General features: G+C 49.2%; 1 protein-coding gene across 3 annotated transcripts in view; it reads left to right on the top strand.

Annotated features, from left to right (window-relative positions):
* KLHL5 (kelch like family member 5) overlaps positions 1–23,309 on the top strand; it is a 506,424-nt gene that overhangs the window by 332,635 nt on the left and 150,480 nt on the right. For all 3 annotated transcript variants that reach the window (XM_078678331.1, XM_078678330.1, XM_078678333.1), the window contains one exon: positions 7,944–8,168. In XM_078678331.1, the coding sequence (XP_078534457.1) occupies positions 7,944–8,168 (225 nt within the window). The remainder of the gene's footprint in view (positions 1–7,943; positions 8,169–23,309) is intronic.

Here is a 23,309-nt window from a genome sequence, read left to right as displayed (position 1 = left end):
CTCACAACAGCCAGTCTCGCATAGAATACATGTTCACACATGCACAGGACATTCATGCTTTCACCACGTCCCGATGTTTGGCACGCGGCCTTTCTGATTACTCACCTATACTCACGACTTTCGGCTTGAAACAGGCTGAACCCCGCAATACCCTCTCTATCAACCCCTGAGCGTAAAAGATACCTCATATTAGGGAGGCACTACTTAAGGACACTTATTATTACTTTGCAGAGAATGTGGGGTCTGTCGCCTCCGCAGAGATACTTTGGGGGGCGTTGGTGCTGTTATCATGGGCTGTACCTAATCATTAATGGTTGGACACAGGACAGAGCGTTCCAAGTGGGTGGTTGAGCTGGAAGGAGATATCCTAGTCAGAGAGGAGGCCATCCCACATGTCCCTGATCCAGAACCACAACACACTTTGAACATGATTCGTCAGGACTACCGGCAGCTTCATTTATAAGCCGCCACAACACGCTCTTTAGCTACCCGTCACAGGATCTAAGAGCAAGGTGAGCGCACAAGCAAACTCCTGGCGTGGCTGGAAAAGAGGGAGCGGGCCTCAAGATGGGTCCATGCCATATCTAGCCCTGACCGCACACTCCTCACTGACCCCCAGCAAATAGCTGTTACATTCGCCATCTACTTTGAATCGGTGTACAGTACAACCGAGACCTCTCAGGCCCTGTTGGCGGCTGTACTTCTAGCTACTATTAATGTAACAAGCCTATCACCACAGGATAGTGACTCCCTGGAAGTAGATATCAGAGATGGAGGTCCAGAAGGCACTACAAGATGTACGTTTAGGCAAAGCAATGGGTCCCAATGGACTCCCTATGGAACTTTTTAAGCCCATGGCCTCTAAGCTATCTCCCCATATATTGAACATGTACACTGAATGCTTTGGTTCGAGTCTCCTCCCGGTCGACATTAGGAAAGCCTCCATTGTGGTCATACACAAACCGAATAAACCAGCGGATGATTGTAAGTCCTATCGTCCTATTTCCCTCCTCTCCATGGAGGCGAAGATTTTGGCCAAAATATTGGCCAACAGGCCACATCACCAAATTGATCCATCCGGACCAGTCCGGATTCATGCCAGGGAGGAATACGGCCCAGAACCTGAGGCGGTTGAATGGGGCCCTTGGTATAGAGCATACCAGACTGTTAGGGAAGAGGCGATTCTGCTGTTAGACGCCACCATTGAATGGGAGTTTCTCTTTGTGGTTCTGGCTCGTATGGGCTTCGGACCCAAATTCATAAAATGGATCAGGTTGCTCTAAACCATGGGTACTCACAAACTTTCTCTTGGGGGCCAAATTTACAGTTTGGTTTGTGCCCGAGGGCCGCATTGGTGGGGGGCGGGGTCAGTGTGGGAGGGGGCGGGGCTAGAGCAACAACATAAAACTGACCATGAGGTTGATCACAGGTCCCTGCAGCGGACACCTTCGTCCACTGAACCGTCCCAGCATACACACATCTCTCTCTCTCTTTCTCTCTCGGTCTCCCTCCCTCTCTCTAGCTCTCTCTCCCTCTCTCTAGCTCTCTCTCCCTAGCTCTCTCTCCCTCTCTCCTGTCTTCTTCTGTCTCACTCTGACTGTCTCACTCCCTCTCTCTCCCTCCCTCTCTCTCTCTCCCTCCCTCTCTCTCTCTCCCTCCCTCTCTCTCTCCCTCCCTCTCTCTCTCCCTCCCTCTCTCTCTCACTCCCTCCCTCTCAGTCTCCCTCCCTCTCACTCACTCTCCGTCTCACTCCCTTTCACTCCCTCCCACTCCCTCCATTTCCCTTCCTTTCCCTCCCTCTCCCTCCCTCTCCCTCCCTCTCACTCCCTATCAGTCTCCCTCCCTTTCCCTCCCTTTCCCTCCCTCTCACTCCCTCTACGTCTCCCTCCCTTTCCCTCCCTTTCCCTCCCTCTCACTCCCTCTCACTCCCTCTCCGTCTCCGTCTCCCTCCCTTTCCCTCCCTCTCACTCCCTCTCCGTCTCCCTCCCTCCCTTTCCCTCCCTCTCCCTCCATTTCCCTCCCTTTCCCTCCCTCTCCCTCCATTTCCCTCCCTTTCCCTCCATCTCACTCCCCATCAGTCTCCCTCCCTTTCCCTCCATCTCACTCCCCATCAGTCTCCCTCCCTTTCCCTCCATGTCATTCCCCATCAGTCTCCCTCCCTTTCCCTCCGTCTCACTCCCTCTCCGTCTACCTCCCTTTCCGTCTCCCTCCCTTTCCCTCCCTCTCCCTCCCTTTCCCTCGTTCTCTGTCTCCGTCTCACTCCCTCTCCCTCCCTGTCCGTCTCACTCCCTCTCTGTCTCACTCATTCCCTCCCTCTCCCTCTCCCACTCACTCACACTCACTCACTCGCTCGCTCACTCTCACGCACTCCCTCTCACTCACTTACTCCCTCTCCCTCCCTCACTCCCTCTCACTCCCTCTCACTCCCTCACTTACTCCCACTCACTCACTCCCTCTCACTCACTCCCTCTCCCTCTCTCACTCCCTCTCCCTCACTCCCACTTACTCACTCACTCCCACTCACTCCCTCTCTCTCACTCCCTCTCTCTCACACCCTCCCTCTCACACCCTCCCTCTCTCTCATTCCCTCTCTCTCACTCCCTTTCTCTCACTCCCTCTCACTCACTCCCTCCCTCTCACTCACTCCATCCCTCTCACTCACTCCATCCCTCTCACTCACTCCATCCCTCTCACTCACTCCATCCCTCTCACTCACTGCATCCCTCTCACTCACTCCATCCCTCTCACTCACTCCATCCCTCTCACTCACTCCCTCTCACTCACTCCATCCCTCTCACTCACTCACTCCCTCTCACTCACTCACTCCCTCTCACTCTCTCTCACTCCTTCCCACTCCTTTCCTCTCACTCCCTCTCACTCATTCCCTCTCACTCACTCCCTCCCTCTCACTCCCTCCCTCTCACTCACTCACTCACTACCTCTCACTCACTCCCTCATACTCTCTCTCACTCTCTCTCACTCCCTCTCCGTCCCCCTCCCCCTCCCTTTCCCTCCCACTCCCTCTGTCACCCTCTGTCATCTCACCCTGCCTGTGTGCCAGCTGGGGCACACACACACTCACAGCCCCACCCGAGCACTTCATAGGTCTTCAAAAGACCATTTGCATGTTAATGAGGCCTTTGTATTTCACCTCTTCTTAGGCCCCTGCAGCTTTACTCTGGCCATTGCTAGGATCGCCCGGCCGGCAGCCCCCACAGAGCAGCAGAGTCTCTCGCGCTGCTGAAGACACTTAAAAAAAAAACATAAAACACAGGTATGAATTCTCGGGGGTCCCCGGGCCGCCAGGGAAGGCTTGCCAGGCCGCCCCCGGCCCGCGGGCCGTACTAGGAGTACCCCTGCTCTAAACACAACCTACTACGCATGTTACTGTCAATAACCACCTCTCTGCTACCTTTCCCCTGCGACGAGGCACGAGGCAGGGATACCCGCTGTCTCCGCTGCTCTTCGTCCTTGTATTGGAACCAGTGGCAGTCTGGATTAGGGGTGATCCCGAAATAAGGGGAATAAACTGGTCAGAGGATCACGAAGATCGCATTTTGCTTTATGCTGATGACATCTTCCTTTATCTGGCCTCACCTTGTGGTTCCTACAGCGAGTACTGCACATATTTCATATATTTGGCACCCACTCCAGATACACAATAGATTTGTCTAAATCTCCGATGTACATGCTATGGGGTGTCGCCCCCTCCAGCCCTCGGGGCTACAACATACCGGTGGCATCTCAGGGTTTTAAATACCTGGGATCTCCGTTACCCCAGATACTAACCTATTCTATGAGCATAATCTACTGGGGCCCCTGACACATTTGCAATCAGATGCCCTACACTGGCAGTCTCTCCCACTTATCCTCCTGGGACGTGCGGCACTCTTCAAGATGCTCGCGCTCCCGCGTTTCTTGTATGCACTACAGAACACCCCTAATACTATCCCTGACACCTATTTCTCTAGAATTGATAGTGTTGTGCAGGGACTGCTATGGGAAAACCATACACTGCGAATAGCCATGAATAAACTCACTATGGGATGGTATGACGGTGGCATTGCATTGCCAGACATGCACATCTACTACCAAGCTTCACAACTGATCGCAATAAATAGGTGGTTGTTTGGGGAGCATGATGATCCAAATTTCCGCACAGATCGCTGGCTTCTGGGGCGGGGTGGCTATAATAGGGCACTCTACACAAACCCCTGTAAACTTAAATTGACGGGTCCTACCACCTGCACTGTGGATGTCTGGCACAGAGTCACTAAGAAATGGGGATGGCACAATTGATTGACAAAAGCTACACCACTTTGGGAGCCAGATATGTTGGGTCAGCTTAGTAAATGCCCTGGCTTTGACAGATGGGACACAATAGGCATCTCAACAGTTGGGGACATGTGGGCGAAGGGTAAACTAGCCACTTTCGCTGATCTTCAGGCTAAGTACCAATTGGCACACACTGAAACCTTCAGATACCTCCAGATTAGCCACGCCATCTCTGCGGCCTTGCCCAAGGAGCTCCCCCAACCGGCATTTTCCCCCCAGTGGACAGGTTGATACTTGACCCGATGCCCCAAAAAGCAATATTCCTAACTCATAAGAAACAGGTAAATAATCGTCCAGACCCTATGCAACGACTGCGTGAGGGCTGGAGTCGGACCTAAGGAGCATTGACGATGAAGACTGGCGTGATGCGCTAGCCTCCCCTAAGGAGGTGGCCATTCCCATGAGACTACGTCTCGTCCAACTGAAAATCTTCCATCGGGTTTACTTTGACACTAAACTCCTCTTCAAACTGGGAAGAGGTCCTGACCCCCTTTGTTTGCGACACTGCAATCAGACTGGCACCTTTTTTCACATCTTGTGGGACTGCCCACAAACAAAGTATTACTGGGATAAAGTTACAAAACAAATCGAAAGGACTTGCGGCAAATCCTTAAAGACGTCTCCCCAGCTCTGCCTACTCAATATATGGGATGCTACTGACCTCTCCCAGGCAGAATGGACGTGGGCATCGATGGGTTGGGCCATTGCAAAACGAAATATTGCACAAAAATGGGGGGTGGATACGGTCCCAACCCTGTGTGATTGGCCTAGAGACATTGATAGGGTAATGACTGCCGAGAAGGCTATGTTAACCGCATGCGTGCGGCGGCTTTTTTCGCGCTGTGCGGCGTTTTTCGAAAAACCGCGTTACATGACGAGCTGAGCTCGTATGAGCATGCGAGCGGCGCAACTCATGACGAGCTCAGCTCGTCATGAGCGTGGAAGGGGTTAAAAAATAGAGGGTGTCCCAAGAAATGGGACCACAAATGGGGGAAATGGAACAAATACAGAGGGGATATCTGCATCTCCCTTTCCATAAAATTACAGCATGACAGACACTCTTTACTGGCTCAACTAACTGACAATGATGAGCCCCCACCCCTGCATCCCTAATGTTTGTATATCCGTGTGACCTCATTTGTTTTGTATTTTATTGATGTATATAGATCTCCTAGCCTTATAATTCGTTGCCTGGATGGTTGGACAGCACCCTGGCTCAGCTCAGAGACAACAACTGTGATCATTGTCATTTTATTGTAATGTATGTGGAGTCATGGATTGTGGGACCGACTATTGCTCTGCCATTGCTTTGTTCCAGTATAAATTTGTTGCAATTTTTTATTTTTAAACAATTATCCATGTCCGCATATATAAACAATATTCACAGACATTGTAGCAGTTGCCATAGTGAGGAGAGATTAGTTTCGCGAGTGTGTGACCCAGTCGGGAGCCGTTCAATGGGTGTAGTGACGCTGGAGCAAAGCCTCCTCCTCTTTCTTTTGAGCATCTCGTAGGTGGGTGGAATAGACCTTTACAGCCTGGGAGCCCGTCCGTTCCCAGAAGGATTGCTCAAATGTTTGTCCTCAAGGCCTGAAGGTGGGAGTCAGAGTACCGAAGGTGGCGTTGGCCGCCTGAGTTGACAGGTTTGTGGCCAGGATAGTGTGGGGCTCCAGAGTGGAGTGAATGTTTAAGGGGACTACTCAACTCCTTGGAAAACCTCCTCTGTGAGATCCGAATTAAGATTCAGTCGTACCGTCTCAGATGGTTGTCTCTAGTCTGACTAAAAGGCAGACCTATGGCTGGTATGCAATAATAATGTTTTGGAGAATATACATTCAGAGAATGACTTTTGTATGGGGTGGTCACATATGTTAAAATCAGAAGATCTGAGTTTTCTCTGATTTCACACTTGACCGGAAATTAGTTAATGTGTAATAATGCAAAGTAAAATATGTACTATTTTTTGCTTTTGTTTGGTAAAGCGCTGCAAACCAACCTACGGTGGTGTCATAGTGCTACTAGTAGATACACAAGTAAAGAGGAAGAATAATTAAAAGTCTGGGGGGGGTGCTGTAGAGCCCCACTTCATGTATACAATCTAGATTCGTGCATACATTTATTAAGATAAAACAACATGCGGAAGGGAATTCATTTATTTAACAAATGCACAACATGCTTGAAGAAGTTCATTTTCATTTTACTTCAATATGTCCGTCTGCGACGTGCAGGGATGTGTGCCCATCAACTGAGTGTGCTTAGGTAGATATTTTTTGTAGTGCCCCACTCAGTGGTGGAACCCAAAATGATGCCCTGCACCCCTCCCGCCCTGTGAACAGGGGCTCAAGTGTCACAGATATTCAGTGGCTTTGGACTGCGTAAGGCCCCTCACTAAGGCCTTGGGCTCCCCTGCACCCTGTGTGCTGGACTATGACAGTGCTCTTGGACAGTCTTCCTAAAATGAACACCCAGTTACTATAACAGATCCAGACTAGTTCACTGGGCATAATTAAGAGCTCACAACAGTAGGCGATGATCACTACCATCCTACCCGGTGGCTCCCAGTGAAGGAGTGGGTGGATCACACTCTTGCGGGCGGCCGTGATCTACCAAGCTGTTCAGGGGCAGGGCCGGCTCTACCACTAAGAGAGTAACAAATGTGTACCAGCTGGGATTGCCTCATTGTAAACAATACTTGTGGCCTCTCCTGGGGCCGCCACATACAGAGCTTGTGCATTGTTATTTGCCGCCACCGTGAGCCACCTCCTGGCTGGACCTGGAGCACCCCAAGAGCTCGTCCTCATGGAATGGCGTCCAGCATGGCCGCCTCTGCCCCACAAACCTTGGCATAGGAAGTGGTATCTGGAATTGTTAGAATATAAATGCTTTGGCGCATCTGCCAGGGTGCAGTTGAGAACCAGATTGGTGTACTTAAGTAGTTAATAACATTATCCGCCATTTTCTCTATCATTGTTTCGTATTTTCATATGTTTTACTTTGACGAAGGTAAGATAACATGGCAGGCAAATTGAGTCATTCAAGCAGTTAACGTGTCAGTGCAGAATAGATTGTCTTATTGATTTTTGTAACGTTTGACTTTATTGCCTCTAGCCCAATCCTAATTAAGGTCGCTGCGGTGCTTGTTTAGCATTTGCTTTTCTGGAAATTGATCGAGATTAGCTGTCGATAGAAGGGAGTCAAGATGTACAAGGGAGACAGAGATATGGTAAGATGAGCAAAACTATTAACTTTGACATCCGCACTTCACACCAAAATCATGATTTTCTGAGCAAATCACTCAATCTCCTCTGATCAGAGTCTTGAGATGTGAAATTCAAACTATGAAATATAATTTAAAGACTTTTGTCTCCATTTTATTAATACGTTCTGGTTCTTGTATCATCTCCCGACATCCACCCTGTGCAGCGCGTCGTTATTCTCGAGCCAAGTTCATCCTATATAAATACCAGTACTTGCATACATTGCTGTCATGCTGTTTGCGTGGTTTGTGTTCTTTAAAGTGTTGACAAATATAATAACGTTTCAGTTGATCGAAGTTAAGTCTTCATGTTCAGAGTGCCAAAGTTAACCTAGCACCTATTTCTCTCCAGGCGCTACAAGCATCGAAAAGTATGACCTCCGCACAAACATGTGGACTCCAGTAGCGAACATGAATGGAAGAAGACTGCAGTTCGGGGTCGCAGTGCTCGACGATAAGTTGTACGTGGTCGGGGGAAGAGATGGCCTGAAGACGTTGAATACAGTCGAATGCTACAATCCAAAAACCAAAACCTGGAGCGTGATGCCGCCGATGTCCACGCACCGGCACGGCCTCGGTACGTATGCTTACCTAGAGGCAGTACACGGCACCACAATCAAGGAGTAGCATCTATTGGTGCAGCAGGTGGAGTGGCACCAGGGTCCAGAGGCCTGCGCCCAGATTATTACTGTATTTCACAGTTCAAACAGTGTCCAGGCGGGTTATTTCCCTCCTCATTCTAGGGCCTGTGGAGCACTGGCTACGGCACGGACACAAATTCACCCTTTGGTGGGATGAATACTTCTGCCGCCGCCATGTCGAGCTAATGACGCAGTGGAAGGCACTGCATTCGACTCTGTGTGCTGACGTCTTGTCATGTTAAGATTTGTTAGGTACACATGAATGAAAAAGTGCACACATTAGGTACATAATGCGATTTTGTGTGTCCATGTTTTGCTTGCATAATCCTTTCACTTCTTGTTTTATACAAATATATGCTCTCCTGCTTACAATGCTATCTGCTATGTGTAAAATTATTTAACCGAAATTAACAATACCTGAGGAACTTTCAAGTGTCATCTCGTTATGAACTGACGTCTGGCACTGTATATTATTATCCCGCTCCAGTCCTACTTTATGATGAGGTTGTTAATAGGGAAGTAAATATCGTATGCTTCTCAAACTTTCAACGATTTCTCAGTTGTAATATATATGAATTAGGTCATTTGTGCTGCGCTTGTGTTGCCCAAAGATGGTTTCGAAGTGCTGAGGGAAAGTTTTAATAGAAAGCAAATATACCTTAATTGTAAACAAGCATTAAGCAAAAATGTGGGATGCTGTAAGTCAAAGCTGTCAAAAGGAGTGCAGAAGTTGCTGCCATTCTGGGTCTTTGTCATATCCAGAAATGATTAGCGGAACCCAGGTGGCGTAGATATCAATGGTGCAGCAAGTGCATTTTCACCGAGGCCTAGAGGTCTTTGTGGCCCACGTGGTTATCTTTTACTACCCAAACAGGAGGCCTCGTGGCCCGGTTTTAGGTTGAGCATCAGCGCACATGCGCTGTCTGAGAGACCTGTTGTCATCAATTCTTCCTACCTCCTCCTTACCTTTGGCCTACTCCGATGTTGCTTTTCTTTGGTGCCTCCTCACTCGTTCACTTTGGCCATACTTCATGTCCATTCAAGGCTCAGGCACACCGGCCAATCACAGTTTCCTTATGCATTCACACTTCAGATGATGTGAGGGAGAACTCTTTTTAACTTTCTGCAATCACTCGTCGTGTTTTCATTTGAATATTTAATTATTGCATAATTAACTGTGGTAAATGCCATCCACGGCCCTGTACTCCAGATTTCAGCACGCATGCACTCATAACTTTACTTTCATTTCCTCAGCAAAATGCCATGTTCCATTTCCAGGCACCTTTGATCTGCACGGTAGCGGCTCATGCATCTGGGTCCTTGTGTTGCCCGATGGAACCGTTTGCCTGGTGGTGCATTACCAGTGTGGGCATTTTCGTCCCCCCACCCTCCTTCCAGTCCGCTTCGGGGTAGATTTTGTGTTTGGGAAATGGAACTGTTTGGCACGTACAGCGCTCAGATACCTTTGAGTTGATTTGGCGCTAAAAGAAAAAATGCTGTGTTGGGTAAATCACAGCTAGTGATGCTAGGCAATTATTCTTGATGGCGCTCATGCCAGGAGTCTTCTGCAAGACTCTTGCACATGATTTTGAGCCGAGACTGCGGCATAGATTTACCAACGGAAAATTGACTAACAGGCCCAAAGTATTTTCACCGCACAGAAGTCAGGGACTGATACGCAATTTACCTTGTAACACGAGGCACGTAGGTTGTAGACGATGTATATGTACCCAGTGCTCTATCAAAGTGCTATAAGACCTTCGGGTCGGGTTCACTCTACTTTCTGCATTTTATAATAGTTTTGAAGGGGAAGTTTTGTGATGCTCATTAAGTGTGTTTTTGTTGATTAACAAGATGAACGTTTTTTTGCCATGCAGAAGTGCAGCCAGATCTTGTTGTACGGCGCATGCTCCACGTCCTTCTCGTGCATCACTTGCAACCTAATCGGGCCCTGCTCCCACTACACACTTTCTGCATACAACCCCAGGCAAGACTGCATATTGCAAGCACAGTGCCACTAGCAGCATCTGTCCCACCTTACCGGCCTCTCGCGTTCTCCGCCTCCTGCCTCTCTTCCTGCGCTCCTCTCTCTACACCTTCCCGTCTCGCTCTCTGCCTCACTCTGTATCCATCTGTCATTCTCACTCACCACATGCATGTCCTCTCCATCTCTTCCTCCTCTCCTTGTCTATGCTCTCTGCTCTTTCCCATTTAACCCAGCTCTCTCTACCGCCTTTCTCTGCTTGTGTGTATCCTCTCTTCACATTTTCACTCTTCTCTCTCACACGCACATTTTTGCATTTCCTTTCCATCAGTAGAACCGACAGCTCATCCATTGTCTTGTTCTCCTCCCGCTTATCCCTTTCTCTCTTCTATGTCCTTCTTTTTCTAAGCGTCTCTCCAGTCTGCGACTGCCTCTTTACGTATATATATTTTCTTTTTGCTTGTTTTGCTCTTCTCCCTGTAGATTGTGCTTGTCTCCCACTCCTCTCTGCCCTGTTCGTTCCACATGCATCCTTCTTCTGCGCTGTCTCCCCGTCAATACCTCTCTCCATTCACTGCCATTCTATCTGCCTCTATCTCTTTCCCTCTGTCCTGGTGTGTTTGCACTCTGCCTATCTATAAACTCCTCAGTATCAGGGTGTGCGTGTGCCTGTCTTTAACTTTAAGCCTGACTCTTTTTGCTCTTGAACGGCTACATGCCTCTATCCAAACCCTCCCTCCCTCCCGCTCTCTCTCACTCTCTGTGCCCACTTCTCTCCATCTCTGTCTTTCACATCTATGTCTGTCAATGTTCACCCCCTGCCTCCCACGAGCATGGACTTCGCTTCCCTTTCTCCTCTTCCCTGCTGCTTCACTCCCTCACTCTATCTGACCCCTACACCTGCTTGAGTGCCTCCCTCAGGCCTCTCCTTTGATCTGTCCCTGCCCTTTCCGTGGCTGTCGTGGCCCACCTCATCGTGTGTCCCTCCCACCCCTGCTTGCCAGACTTTCTCTCACTCTAGGTTTTAGGTTTGCATCATGGCTCCCTCCCTGCCCGTTCCTCTTCCTTCATGCCTCCCCTTTCTGTATATTTAGTTACCCCCCCGTGCACCTGTCACCTTTGCTGCCCATTTTTCTTTTCTGAATGGCTTAATCATCTGTTTCTCTTCCTATTTGCCTTTGTCTTGCTGGAAACTGCCAGTCTTGGCCTTCACTGCCTCCCTCACTGTGTCTTCTCCTACCTCATACCTTCATCTACGTGCCTCCTACCTCCCACGTTCCTCATTTCTCTGCTGGCCTATTCTCCTCTCGTCGTTCTACCTGCAACAACCAGTTCTCGTCAAACCCAGGGTAACTTTCTCTCTCTTCCCGTCTGTCTACACTCTGCCTAATTCTCTCTCCCTCCCAATCAGTATTCCTCTCCCTTCATTCCTCTCTCACTTCTCTCAACCTACCTCTCTCACACTCTGCCTTTTTGCTCTACCTTTTTCCCTACTTATCTCGTCTCGCTCACTTCTGCTTCCTTCTGTTCTGTCTCCACTCTACAGTCTCTCGCTCATTCTTCTCCTTGTTATGTTATACGTTCCATTCAATGCTCAGTAAATACAAGTGGAGACTCTGGATGTCCCCCTCTGGGTGCCCTCTCACACTCGTCTCTCTCCCAATCTCTCATGCACTCTTCCCGCCTCTGTCCTATTGGGTCACTTTAGGTCTCTCCCGTGCCTTTTCAAGATTTGCGTCCCCCAAGTCCATGCTCTCCTCCTCTTCTTAGGGTGTCTTCTGCGTGCACAGGTCCTCCCTCTTTATGCGTCTGTGGCCTGCTCTCCGCTTCTTTCTTTCTCACACATTCTTTCTGCTCCTCTATCTAGAGTTCATTCACCACTTCCTGCACAAACTATCTATCCCTCCCTATCTTCATTTCTATCTATCCTGTGCAGCTCTCACCCCTATCTATTCACCACGCCACATAATTCCACTACACAAATACTCCGCACACTACACAATTCCACCCAACACAATTCAAATTCAACCCACATAATTCCACTCCAGGCGCGGTGCGTCCATAGGGGCGTGGGGGCATAGCCCCCCCGCCCGCAGCCGCCCGCAGGAGACACCAAGGGAGAACTGACAATGCATGCCAGTCAGCATGACGTCGGGAGGCGTCATGTTGATTGACTTGATTGTCACCAGGCAGGCAGCAACACGAGTGCGCATGCGTGGGGACGGAGGGTGAATTTTTTACCCGTGCCCACGCATGCGCACTTGTGTTCGTGCTTTTTTGCACATGCCCATTAGGAGCCCTTCGGTCTCCTAATGGGCGTGCTCTGGGCGTAGAGTAACCTGTGCCCCTGCAGCGCCAGGATTGTCTGAAATATGGAAACAATTAGTGCGGACATGGCAGCCTGTTGACACGAGCTGTGCAAAAGAGTGACCACACGCAAGTAAGGAGGAAAAAAGTGTTTTGACGTGTTTTATTTGTTTAAGATGCCCGACAGCACTGCAGTGCTGAAAGAAGAAAAGCGTGCAGTCTTAAGTAAAGAGTGCACCCTGTACGGATGTGTGCAATGTGGCTATTAATCAACCGTAGACAGTGTGAAAAAAGTTCAGTGGGGATGTAAATCACAACTTATAGCCTGTTTCTCGCAGACTCCTGTCAGGTCAGTTTTCCTCCAAAGAGACCACGGATGTTTACAGTAAGGGTCAAATGAATGTGAATATATTAGATGGTGGAGTTGGGGGACCCAGCTTAAACGTGATTGGCCAGTTTCTAAGAGCCGCAGCAAAGGAAATTGAACATTGAGAGTGGGTGCATGGATGGATGCATGCATGATGGGTGGATGGATGCATGAATGATGGATGCAGGTTGGATGGGTGGGTGGATGGATGGATGGATGGGTGGATGCATGAATGAATGATGTATGGATGCAGGATGGGTGGGTGGATGAATGGGTGGATGCATGAATGATGTATGGATGGATGCATGCATGATGGGTGGATGCATGATGGATGGATGGGTGGTTGCATGAATGAATGATGTATGGATGCAGGATGGGTGGGTGGGTGGGTGGATGCATGAATGATGTATGGATGGATGCAAGGTGGTTCGGGCTCGCTCGCTGCGGTGCAATATGCAAATTAGTTTACGCCTTACCACTTTCAAATGTCACCAGCCGCCCCTGTTCCACTCCAAACCACATACATCCATCCACTTCAAACCAAAAGACATGGGTAAAATACATTGTCATCAACGCCAATAGCTTTAACTCTTACCAATGCGAGACCGATTGAATTGCAAATGCTTTTCTTGCTTGCAATAGCAAGGGACTCACATGAGGCAGTGTCCTGAAGTATATGTGTCTTTCCGAGTGCTTTAATGAAGATGGCTGTCTGACAGCCGTGGGACCAGCTAGAAATCTCTAGAATAATTATATGAAACTTTGGGGGAGGAGTCGCTCTAAGCGAGTGCACAATACCGTACTCATGCAGTTCCATCCCTCTGCTTCAGAAAGACAGTGAGATGCAGGGCTGGCTCGTACTGGGGACTGTAGCAACATTTCACAAGATATAGTGTGACAGTATCCTACCACAGACCCCTCCCCCTCCCCCCTAGGCCAAAGCTTCAGGCTTTAGTCTACTATCAAACTTTCGCATTACAAAGTCTCCTGTGATCCATTGTTGTGCACGAGTGGTGCTGAACTATAACATTTAACTAGCATTGGCATAGCCAATAGGTCTCGCCTTTGGGGCCTGCTGGTTTTGCCAGTGCCTTTGGCGAAACTCTTCAGCATTGCCAAGATACTGTGTAGCATGGGCAAAATAAAAATAAAACATTTAAGTGTACGTGTGCTAAGCTTGTATCTCATGACAAAGTAAGACCACTCTGCTTCCACTAAAAGGAACAAGATAGGGTGACTTTGGCTTTTGAGCAATGGGACATGATGACGCCAACACTGAGAATGATTCACAGTAGAAAGGTGAAGCTTATGTAAATATTGGAGACAACATTCGTGTGTTGCAATAATGTGCAGTCTTATTCCAGCAGTACAATGAGACTAAAACAGTACTGTAGCTCAACTGAAACAAAACCTGCCCAATCACAGCACACACAGTGAAAAAATTCAGTAATGGTCACGGGACAGAGGGGGGCGAAGGTAAGGATTGGGGTACAAACTAATAAAATACAAATAAAGGGTATTTACAGGAAACTATCAAATAAGGTGCTCTTCTTTTCCCAGCCCCATCACAAAGTTACAGAAGTTACAGATACAAAATAACAAGACCAACAAGTCCTTCACTTTCCCCCAATAATTTATGGTGACCAAAGAGCTGTTACTTGCTGAAATGTGTGTCTACAGCATGCACATATTAAAACCGGGTCAGTACAGCAAGAGGTGTTTGTCAGACAAAAAATAAAAGCAAGGGTGGGGCGTGGCCGGGCAAGATGGGCGAACCGACGTAGACTGTTACGGCTCCCGGTCCGCGCGCTGCTCCTGGGGTCTTTTTATGCTGAGATAGCGTCGACCGAGCGGGCGACATGAGCGTCTGTGGCAGCGAATGATAGCCTGCACCTGAGGGAGCGAGGATTTTCTTTGGAGCATTGCAGAGAGCGGCGGATCCGACCATACGGCCTCTGGCGCGCTCCGACTGCCGGAGCTGAGATGGCGGCTTGACCCCGGCTGGTACCGAAGCCTCTCCGACGGAGGGACATCGGCGCTGTGATCGGGCGCGCTCTCTTGAGGACCGGTTCAGTGGGGCGCTGTTGAGATGGGAAAACCGGGCTCGTTGCTTTTCCCAACCGTTCCCTGCTCCTGCCTGACTCTAAAATGGCGATCCCTCCGGGGCGAAATGGGGACGTGCTCGGAGGATTGATTTGAACCTGTGGGGCCGCCCGACTGCTTCTGACGCTACTCTGCCTCCGCCGAGGTGACTGCAGCTCCGATAGGACCTCTGAGGAGAAGATTAAATTGCCAAAGCTGGTCCCCACTCGCTGATGTCTCCGGTTCCCCAGGCCTTGCTGCCTGCTGTATGAGACATCACCCTCACTCACTGAGCCCCTCCTGCTTCTTAGGCTCCTGACCTGCGATTATCAAGGGCTGCCATATGTGAGTTCCCTGGTCTCTTCGCCACCACTTGGCCCTGTTCTTTGAGGGTAGGGCTACATATCGATGATCCCATGCCTGCTGACACAGCGCCTAGATGTGACAGACTCTCACTCAGCTGAAAGCGGATTTAGTGCCTACAAAAAAGCAGTGATCGCAGACCCTGTCTCTTCATAGCCCTCTATGCCCTTATGGAGCGGCCTAGGCCCATCTGGTTTCTGCTGTGCATCTCTCTACTGGGCACTCTGACATCTATGGAGCTATCCTTCGCCTTATTGTGTGCTAACCCTTGCTACGCAACGCACTACTTGGAAAGGCCGTCCAGGTGTGAAGACTGACCAGCTGATCCCCACAGTGAGCTGGGGCCCTGAGGCCCACTTATCTCCAACGCTACTCTCAGGGGCGCCACCCTATGCCTCCGAAGAAAACGACAGCTAAGAACCCTGTTAAGGTTTCAGACTTTTTCTCAGCTGCGGAAAAGCGGGCCTTGCTGAGAGGTGACATGAGTGCGTCAAAGATGGCCCTTACTAAAGCAGAGCTCCTGACAATGTTCAAAGACTTCAAAACGGACCTTCGCAAGGATATCGGACAAGACCTCTCTTGACCAGCTCCGCTCTGACTTGTCAGAACACCTCTCATCTCTACAACAAGATGTGGATTCCGTGGGTACAAGGGTCCTGGACCTGGAAGCACACCACCAAGAGCAGCAACAACTCACTGTTGATCTTAGGGATGATGTCCGTTCGCATAAAGAATAACTCCTCCAGTCGCAACTTAAGGCCGAAGACCTCGAGAATAGATCACGGCGGGCGATCCTACGTGTTAGGAATCTGGAGGAGGGCGCAGAAGGGCCTGATATAGAAGCTTTTGTAGTGGGCCTTTTCTCGGAAATCATGTCCCCCCAGTCTCTCAAGATCAAACTCGACAGAGTACACCGAGTGGGGCCCCTGCAGCAAGGAGAGAAGAAGAGACCGCGCGACATTTTGGCCAAATTCCACTCTTACAAAATCAAAGAGGCAATTCTGCAGGCAGCAAGACCTAAGGACTCTGTCACGTTTCAGAATTTTTCCTGCAACATCTATCAAGATGTCGCGCCTGCCACACTGGCCAGGAGACAAACACTCCGACCTACAACTACCACCAAACTGCGCGACGATAAAATCAGATACCGGTGGACTTATCCCTTTGGACTAAGCTTTGATTTCCAGAATAAGAGACGTCATATCACGAATCTTCAGGAGGGGCAGAATCTTCTGGGCATTTCCTCACACGCGGAGGCTTCGGCGCCAGGAGCATCTGGGGGACCTGCTACTGCGAGATCTACGCCTCCCTTCACGTGGTCACGGGGCTTGAGACGCTGACTACTGGAACCTGGTGTAGCTCTGAGAACCTGTTCCCACTTCATTCACGATCTGCCCTGTCCACTGACACCTGTTCGCCTCCTTAATGGACTGCGGTGGGGGCCTGCATCTACCGGGTGAGCCGGGAATGTTGATTCCTCTAGCTCCGCTGCAGCCCCTGCATTGGTGACTCCAGGTCCCCCTTCCCAGAGGAGGGGTCCTCCATTGTCAGTGATCTTCCTGAGTAAGACTGAGGGGGCCGCTAGACCCCCTAGAGATTTTGTAGATCGTAGACACTCCGAGCGAGCCAGATTCTTGATCACGGCCTGAAGTAGTGTAATGCTTACATCTTTTCGCCCGGCAGTGGATTTGATTGCATCGGACTACTGATTTTCCTTGTGCCTAATGTGCTGTTTAACCTAATTATGTTAAGATGCTGATTCACTGTCCCGCGTGGAGGGCGTGGACCGGGTCCTTGGACCCGAAGTCCTTCATGGTCTTGCTGAGGCCCTACGGGCCTACTGGGAGGACCATGACTTTAGTTAGTCTTTATCCTGTGTTTCTTTTTGTTCTAGTTTTGTATGGGGTTTGTGGGGGATTTCATGGGTTTGTAGGGGGGTGAGGTGGTGGCGGCTTTTTAAACTCTGCTTTTTCACCTACGGAGCCACTAGTGTAGATACAGGTCATGGACTGAAGCCCTTGTTCTTTATGTACAAAGCTTTTGGGTGTATGCGATTAATAGGCGCTCATATAGTGATAAACACTATTGTCCCTTCATAGATAAATCATCTGGTGCATCCAAGATTTGGGAAGAGAACACCCTACTTCCCTAGATTCAATCAAAGATTGAAAAGCTACAAAACAATGGGTTTAGGAGCACACAAGCACAAATAAAGTCTAACTTATGTAAAAATCACAAAATACACGAAACAAATGATGTTGAAAATAAACAGTGGCGCTCTTGTAGTCCTTTTCTTTATTTTCATGTGATGTATATTTTCGACGTAACTTAGACTTTATTTGTGCTTGTGTGCTCCAAAACGAATTGTTTTGTACACTTTCTTTCTTTATGGATGGTCGGGTCAGGGCGGTTGAGTGTTGTGTCCCTTCTGTTTTAGAGAGAGTGGCGTTCCCCCCACCTGTGAAATGACACCCATTACCATAGCTACATGGAATGTCAAGGGCCTGAACTCCCCGCAGAAGCATCTTAGGGTGTGGAAATATATCTTAGATCACCATTTAGATGTCGTGGCCCTGCAGGAGACCCACTTAGCCAGGGCGGGAGATATGCGACTTAAGGATAAACAGTTCCCACTTATTTATAGGTCCTCGCCAACTGCGAAGCACTGGGGGGGGTGGCCTTACTCTTTCGAGCTGCGATTCAGTTCCAACCACTGGGGGTCCAGGGCGATAGGGATGGCCGCTGGATCATGGTTAAAGGGCGTCTAAGAGGGAAGATCTGCCCTTTGGTCTCTCTGTACACACCCTGTTTCGGAAAATTTGGGATTTTGTGGAGGGCCCCCAAATCCTTTTGGGAGACTTTAATCTAATTTGGCAGAAGGACATCGATAGCACGCATTCGCAGAGATCTGATGCGGGTTCCTTTACCGGGGAGACACAGCAACGCATTCATGATCTAGGCCTCTTAGACACCTGGTCACACTATACCCACAGACTCGTGACTACACGTTCTTCTCCCATGTTCACCGAACATACTCTCGTCTAGACTATATCTTTATTAGTCAGACATTACAGGGCATCCTTCAGGACGCTAAAATCTTTCCCATATCAGTTTCCGATCATAGCCTATATTCAGTTTGTCTACAATGGCGAGGGTCTGCCCCGGTTGCACCTAAATGGTACTTTCCACCTTCTCTTGTGCGTGATAAAGAATCCTGCACCAAGCTACGTACCACTATCGCGGACTTCTACAAGTCTAATCCCCGAGAAGACACCTCGGAATTCACCATTTGGGACACCTTAAAGGTTGTTCTTCGGGGTGAATGTATTTCCCTTAATGCAGCCCTGAACAAACAGCGCGCCCGAAAACGTGACGCACTCGAGGCTGAGCTGGCCACTACTGAGCGCTCCCATAAAACGAACCCCACGAGACAAACACAGCGTCAGCTCACCGCCCTCAGTGGCAAACTTCGGGCCATTTACTCTAACAGGACAGAATTCAACCTCCTCAAATTGCGACATCTCTCCTACACGCAAGGTAATAAAATTGGTAGGCACTTAGCCCACCAACTGCGGGATAAGCGAGATAAAGAATAGATAGGTGGTATTCTGGACTCAGCGGGGAGGATAACTCGCAAAGATGAGGAGAAGGCGACCATTTTTGGGTCCTTTTATAGGGACCTCTATACGGGAGACTCCTTAGACGGAGAAGAACAGCAGGCATTCATCAAATCACTGTCTTTACCGCAGGTCTCTGAGGCATGGAACTATCTTCTCACTGCCCCCATTACCATTGCAGACGTCAACCTAGCTATTAACCCTTTAAAATCCAATAAAGCCCCAGGGCCTGACGGCTATACAGCTCTTTTTTATAAAACATTTGCTCCGAGCTTTCTCCCCATCTCGTATCCCTTTTTAATAAGATGGCTAAGGAGGGGAGGGCCTCTGGCACCATGTCAGAAGCTGTAATCTCTGTTATCCCTAAACCAGGGAAGGACCCTCAAAGCTGCGCCTCTTATAGGCCAATTGCCTTGCTCAACTTAGATGCTAAACTTTATTCCTCCATCATTGCTAAAAGATTAAATGACCTAATGCCACTTCTAATTCACCAGGACCAGTCGGGCTTCATTGAAGGGCGTCAAACACATGACAACACCCGTAGAATCACACACCTTATAGAGAAGGCCAACAGGTGCCGTATTCCGGCGATTCTAGTAGGCCTTGACACAAAGAAGGCCTTTGATAGGGTCGACTGGTCTTTCCTCTCCACACGCTTACGGCCTTTGGTTTCACCCCCACATTTCTTGACATGATAAGAGTGAACTATCGTGTCCCCAATTCTAGGGTGATGGTCAATGGAGTGCGCTCTGATACTTTCCCGCACTCGCGAGGGACCCGGCAGGGGTGTCCCCTCTCCCACTTACTTTTTGCCCTCAGCATTGAGCCTCTAGCCCTGGCGATCCGTAATAACCCCAACATCTAGGGCATCCAGTTTACTGGCGACCCCCATAAAATCTCGCTCTTTGCAGATGATGTGCTTTTATCTCTCACGGAGCCTGAAAGCTCATTACCAAGCTTACAATCCGAGCTTGACCGGTATGACGAGTCTCGGGCTTTAAAATAAACTCTGGGAAGACCTTTATACTTAATCTCACTCTTGCTCCGAAGGCAGTTGCTAAGCTGCGCACTATCACACCACTGGCATGGGCCTCTACGTCCATTCAGTACTTGGGGGGAAGGGGGGGTCTCCCTGACGCCGACTATTCGAGGGTTATTTGGAGCCAACTTCCCTCCCCTCCTCACACCCATCCAAGCTGAGCTCACGAAGTGGAAACCGCTCTTCCTTTCATGGCTGGGTCGCATACATGCAATAAAGATGACCCTTTTTGCCTAAACTTCTTTATTTATTTCAAGCTCTGCCTATTGTATTGGACCTTGCCTTCTTTCGGAAAATCAAAGCCATAATCTTGCGCTTTATATAGCAGGGGGGACGAGCACGCTTCTCCTACTCTCTATTCCGCCGCCCTCGCACGGAAGGGGGTGTGGGCCTGCCGGACATTCTCCTGTATTACAAGGCTGCCCAGTTGCGGGTCCTCGTCGAATGGTCCTAGAAAGACTGTGAGAAACACTGGCTACATATGGACCGCAGCGTGACAGGTCGGACCGTATGGTACTTGGTGTGGTGCCCCCGTAGAGATAGACCTTCAGATACTTACCTCAGCACACCTACACACACCACTCTCAGGGTCTGGGACACAGTCTCGGGTGACGACAGATGGATCTCCTTCCCATCTCCCTTAACCCCGATCCACCACACTTCCCTTTTTCCTCCGGCTCTTCACGAGGGTCCCTTTGATGTTGGAAGAGGGGAGGTTGCTTAGCCTTGATTCATCTATTCCGAGACGGTGATCCTCTCACCTTTGAGGAAGGCAAAAGGGAGTTCGACTTGGAGGATATTGAATGTTACCACTACACACATCTAATACACTGAGCCCTCAATCCACAAATTAGGGCAGCTGCTACCCGACCTCTTAAAAAATTCGAAGCCTTTCTCTCCAAGACGTCCTCGATGAAGGGTGTAATCTCCTTTATCTATACTTCTTGCTTAAGACCACCCTCTCCCCTCGTTCCAGGTACATGAGTTTGTGGGAAGACCTGATCCAACGTCCCATTTCTGACGAGGAATGGACTCATCTTTGGTCTGACACTATCTGATTCAATCACTCCATAGATCTTAGAGAGGCGCATTTTAAGACTACGATGTATTGGTGCCTTCACCCCTCCGGCAAATATTTCCCGCCACCTTGGATAGATGCTTGAGGGGAGGCGGGCTCCTGGGTGACTTTCGCCACATATGGTGGGATTGCCCGTCTATCCGGCCTTTCTGGGATGAAATCCTGGCCCACATAAAAGAAATGTTGGGCTACCCCGTCCCTACTACTATGGCAGGGGTTCTCTTGGGGCTTCGTGATCCTTCCCTAGAATATCAGACCCGTGCTGACAAGATGATTATGTGGCTATGTATTGTGGCGGCCAAGGTCACTCTTGCGGCTGCCTGGAAGAAGAGAGAAGCTCCGGCTATCTCCCTGTGGCATGCCCGCCTTTGGAGACTATTGAGCCTTGAAAGTATGGCCGATATCTTCAGGGACGACCACAAGAACTTTGAATTCAAATGGGGACCGCTGGTCGCTTTCCTCTCTCGAGGCCTTCCTTCCGCGGTTTGTCCCTCTACAATCGGGGCTCTACACCTCTTTCAATTCTGACCAATGTACTAGTGTCTGGTGCTCTTTTATATATCTATATATATATATCTATATAGATATATATATATATTTTTTTTCTTGTTTCTGAATATTACCGCCACCACAGAGGGGAGGGGGTGGGTTAGGGTGGGGGAGACGTTCTTTGTTCTTTTTTTGTCGTTATACTGCTTGCCCCACGTTGGCACAGGCGTTGTTGAGCTAAAGTTGTCTCTCTCGACACCTTGCTGCACTCCAGAAGCGTATTTTAGACAGAATAATATTGCTGATACTTGTCTGGCTATATGAGGCTTCGTCAACTAACTAATCAGATACCTGCTTTTTTGTGTACCTCAGCTTTATTGAGATAGTGGGAAACGCTTCGCTAATCTAGCAGCTGTAACTCTTGTCTAGCTAATGGAATTCGAGGAGGAGCTTACCTCCCCTGTTTTCGATACCTCTTTTGTACACCAAGCTTTCATCGTGTCTGGTTAATCCCCTGCGCGGGACCATGTGCTGTAGCCTTGAGTGTCTATGGACTGTATGCTCCTAAAAAATTATAATAAAAATATCTTTGGAAAAAATAAATAAATAAATAAAAGTATGGAGAAATTGAAAAATGCATGTCTTCAAGTATAAAGTTATACCCAATAGAAGACTAAGTAGTTGCTAACAAAGAAGTGCTGTAAAAATACGTAGTTAATTTCTGGTCCGGACATCCTAAAATGCAACATCATCTTTAACAAGCAAGAACGAGGCAGCTGCACACTAAACTAAACTTCGACCATCACTCCCCCAGGTTGGTTCAAAAGAAACAACATGGTCATATCTTGGCATCGATTGAGCATGTAATGACCTTCCTATTGCCTCAATGGTCATCCCAATAAAAGCCTACAGAGCAGGGGCGGCTCCTCCACGTGGGCGTCGGAGCGTCTCCCCACTGCTTTTTCGCAGTGAGAGAAGCAGAAACGTAAAATTGTATAAATACCATTTTACGTTTCTGTTTCTCGCACTGCTAAAAAGCAGAAGAAGGTTGGGGGCGGGCAGGCGGGTGGGCTGGTCGGGTAGGAGTGACACGCCCAATGTTATGGGCGCTGACTGTTTGGTCAGCCCCAGGGCCGACCAAACTAGTCATAGCACTCTCCGTTTTCGCCATGCTGGCTGATGCGCAGCCTGGCTGAAGCAAACGGCCTCCCCATAGATGCCTGTAAGGACAGCATCCTAGCCAATCACAACGTTGTAATTGGCTTAGGGGAGGAGAGGGAGGCTGCCTGCTTCTGCTTCCTGTGAGCACTGAGCAGGAGACGCGACGCCGGATTCCGGGATCAGAGACGATGGTAAGGTTTTTTTTATGACTTTTTTTTAAATGAACCCCACCCCCCTTCCCCCCTGCTCCCCATGAGTCCACCACCATCCCCCCTCATCCCACCCCCCCCCCCCCACCGCGAGTCATGCCGTCCGCGACTGCTACAGAGTCCTTAAGCAACCCACAACGCATGAAGGGCTACCACCGTGTGGACGGTTAGGCATAAGTATGTATGCATTATACATGCAAAGTGCGACACAAAGGTGGCAATTTCATTGGTGCCATCATTCCCACGTGAAATTAATCCGTGCATATGCATGCCATCTCTAACAACTAAGAAAGGAGACTCCCTTTTGCGCAGACTAAAGTATTGATATGTCTCAACTTTTTTCTAACACTATCTGACTAAACTTCACTGCAAGACTATAAC

This window comes from Lissotriton helveticus, chromosome 2_2, assembly GCF_964261635.1.
Source record: "Lissotriton helveticus chromosome 2_2, aLisHel1.1, whole genome shotgun sequence".
Classification (NCBI taxonomy): Eukaryota; Metazoa; Chordata; class Amphibia; order Caudata; family Salamandridae; genus Lissotriton; species Lissotriton helveticus.
The sequence above is the reverse complement of the archived record's forward strand: the minus strand, read 5'-3'. Positions and strand labels throughout refer to the sequence as shown.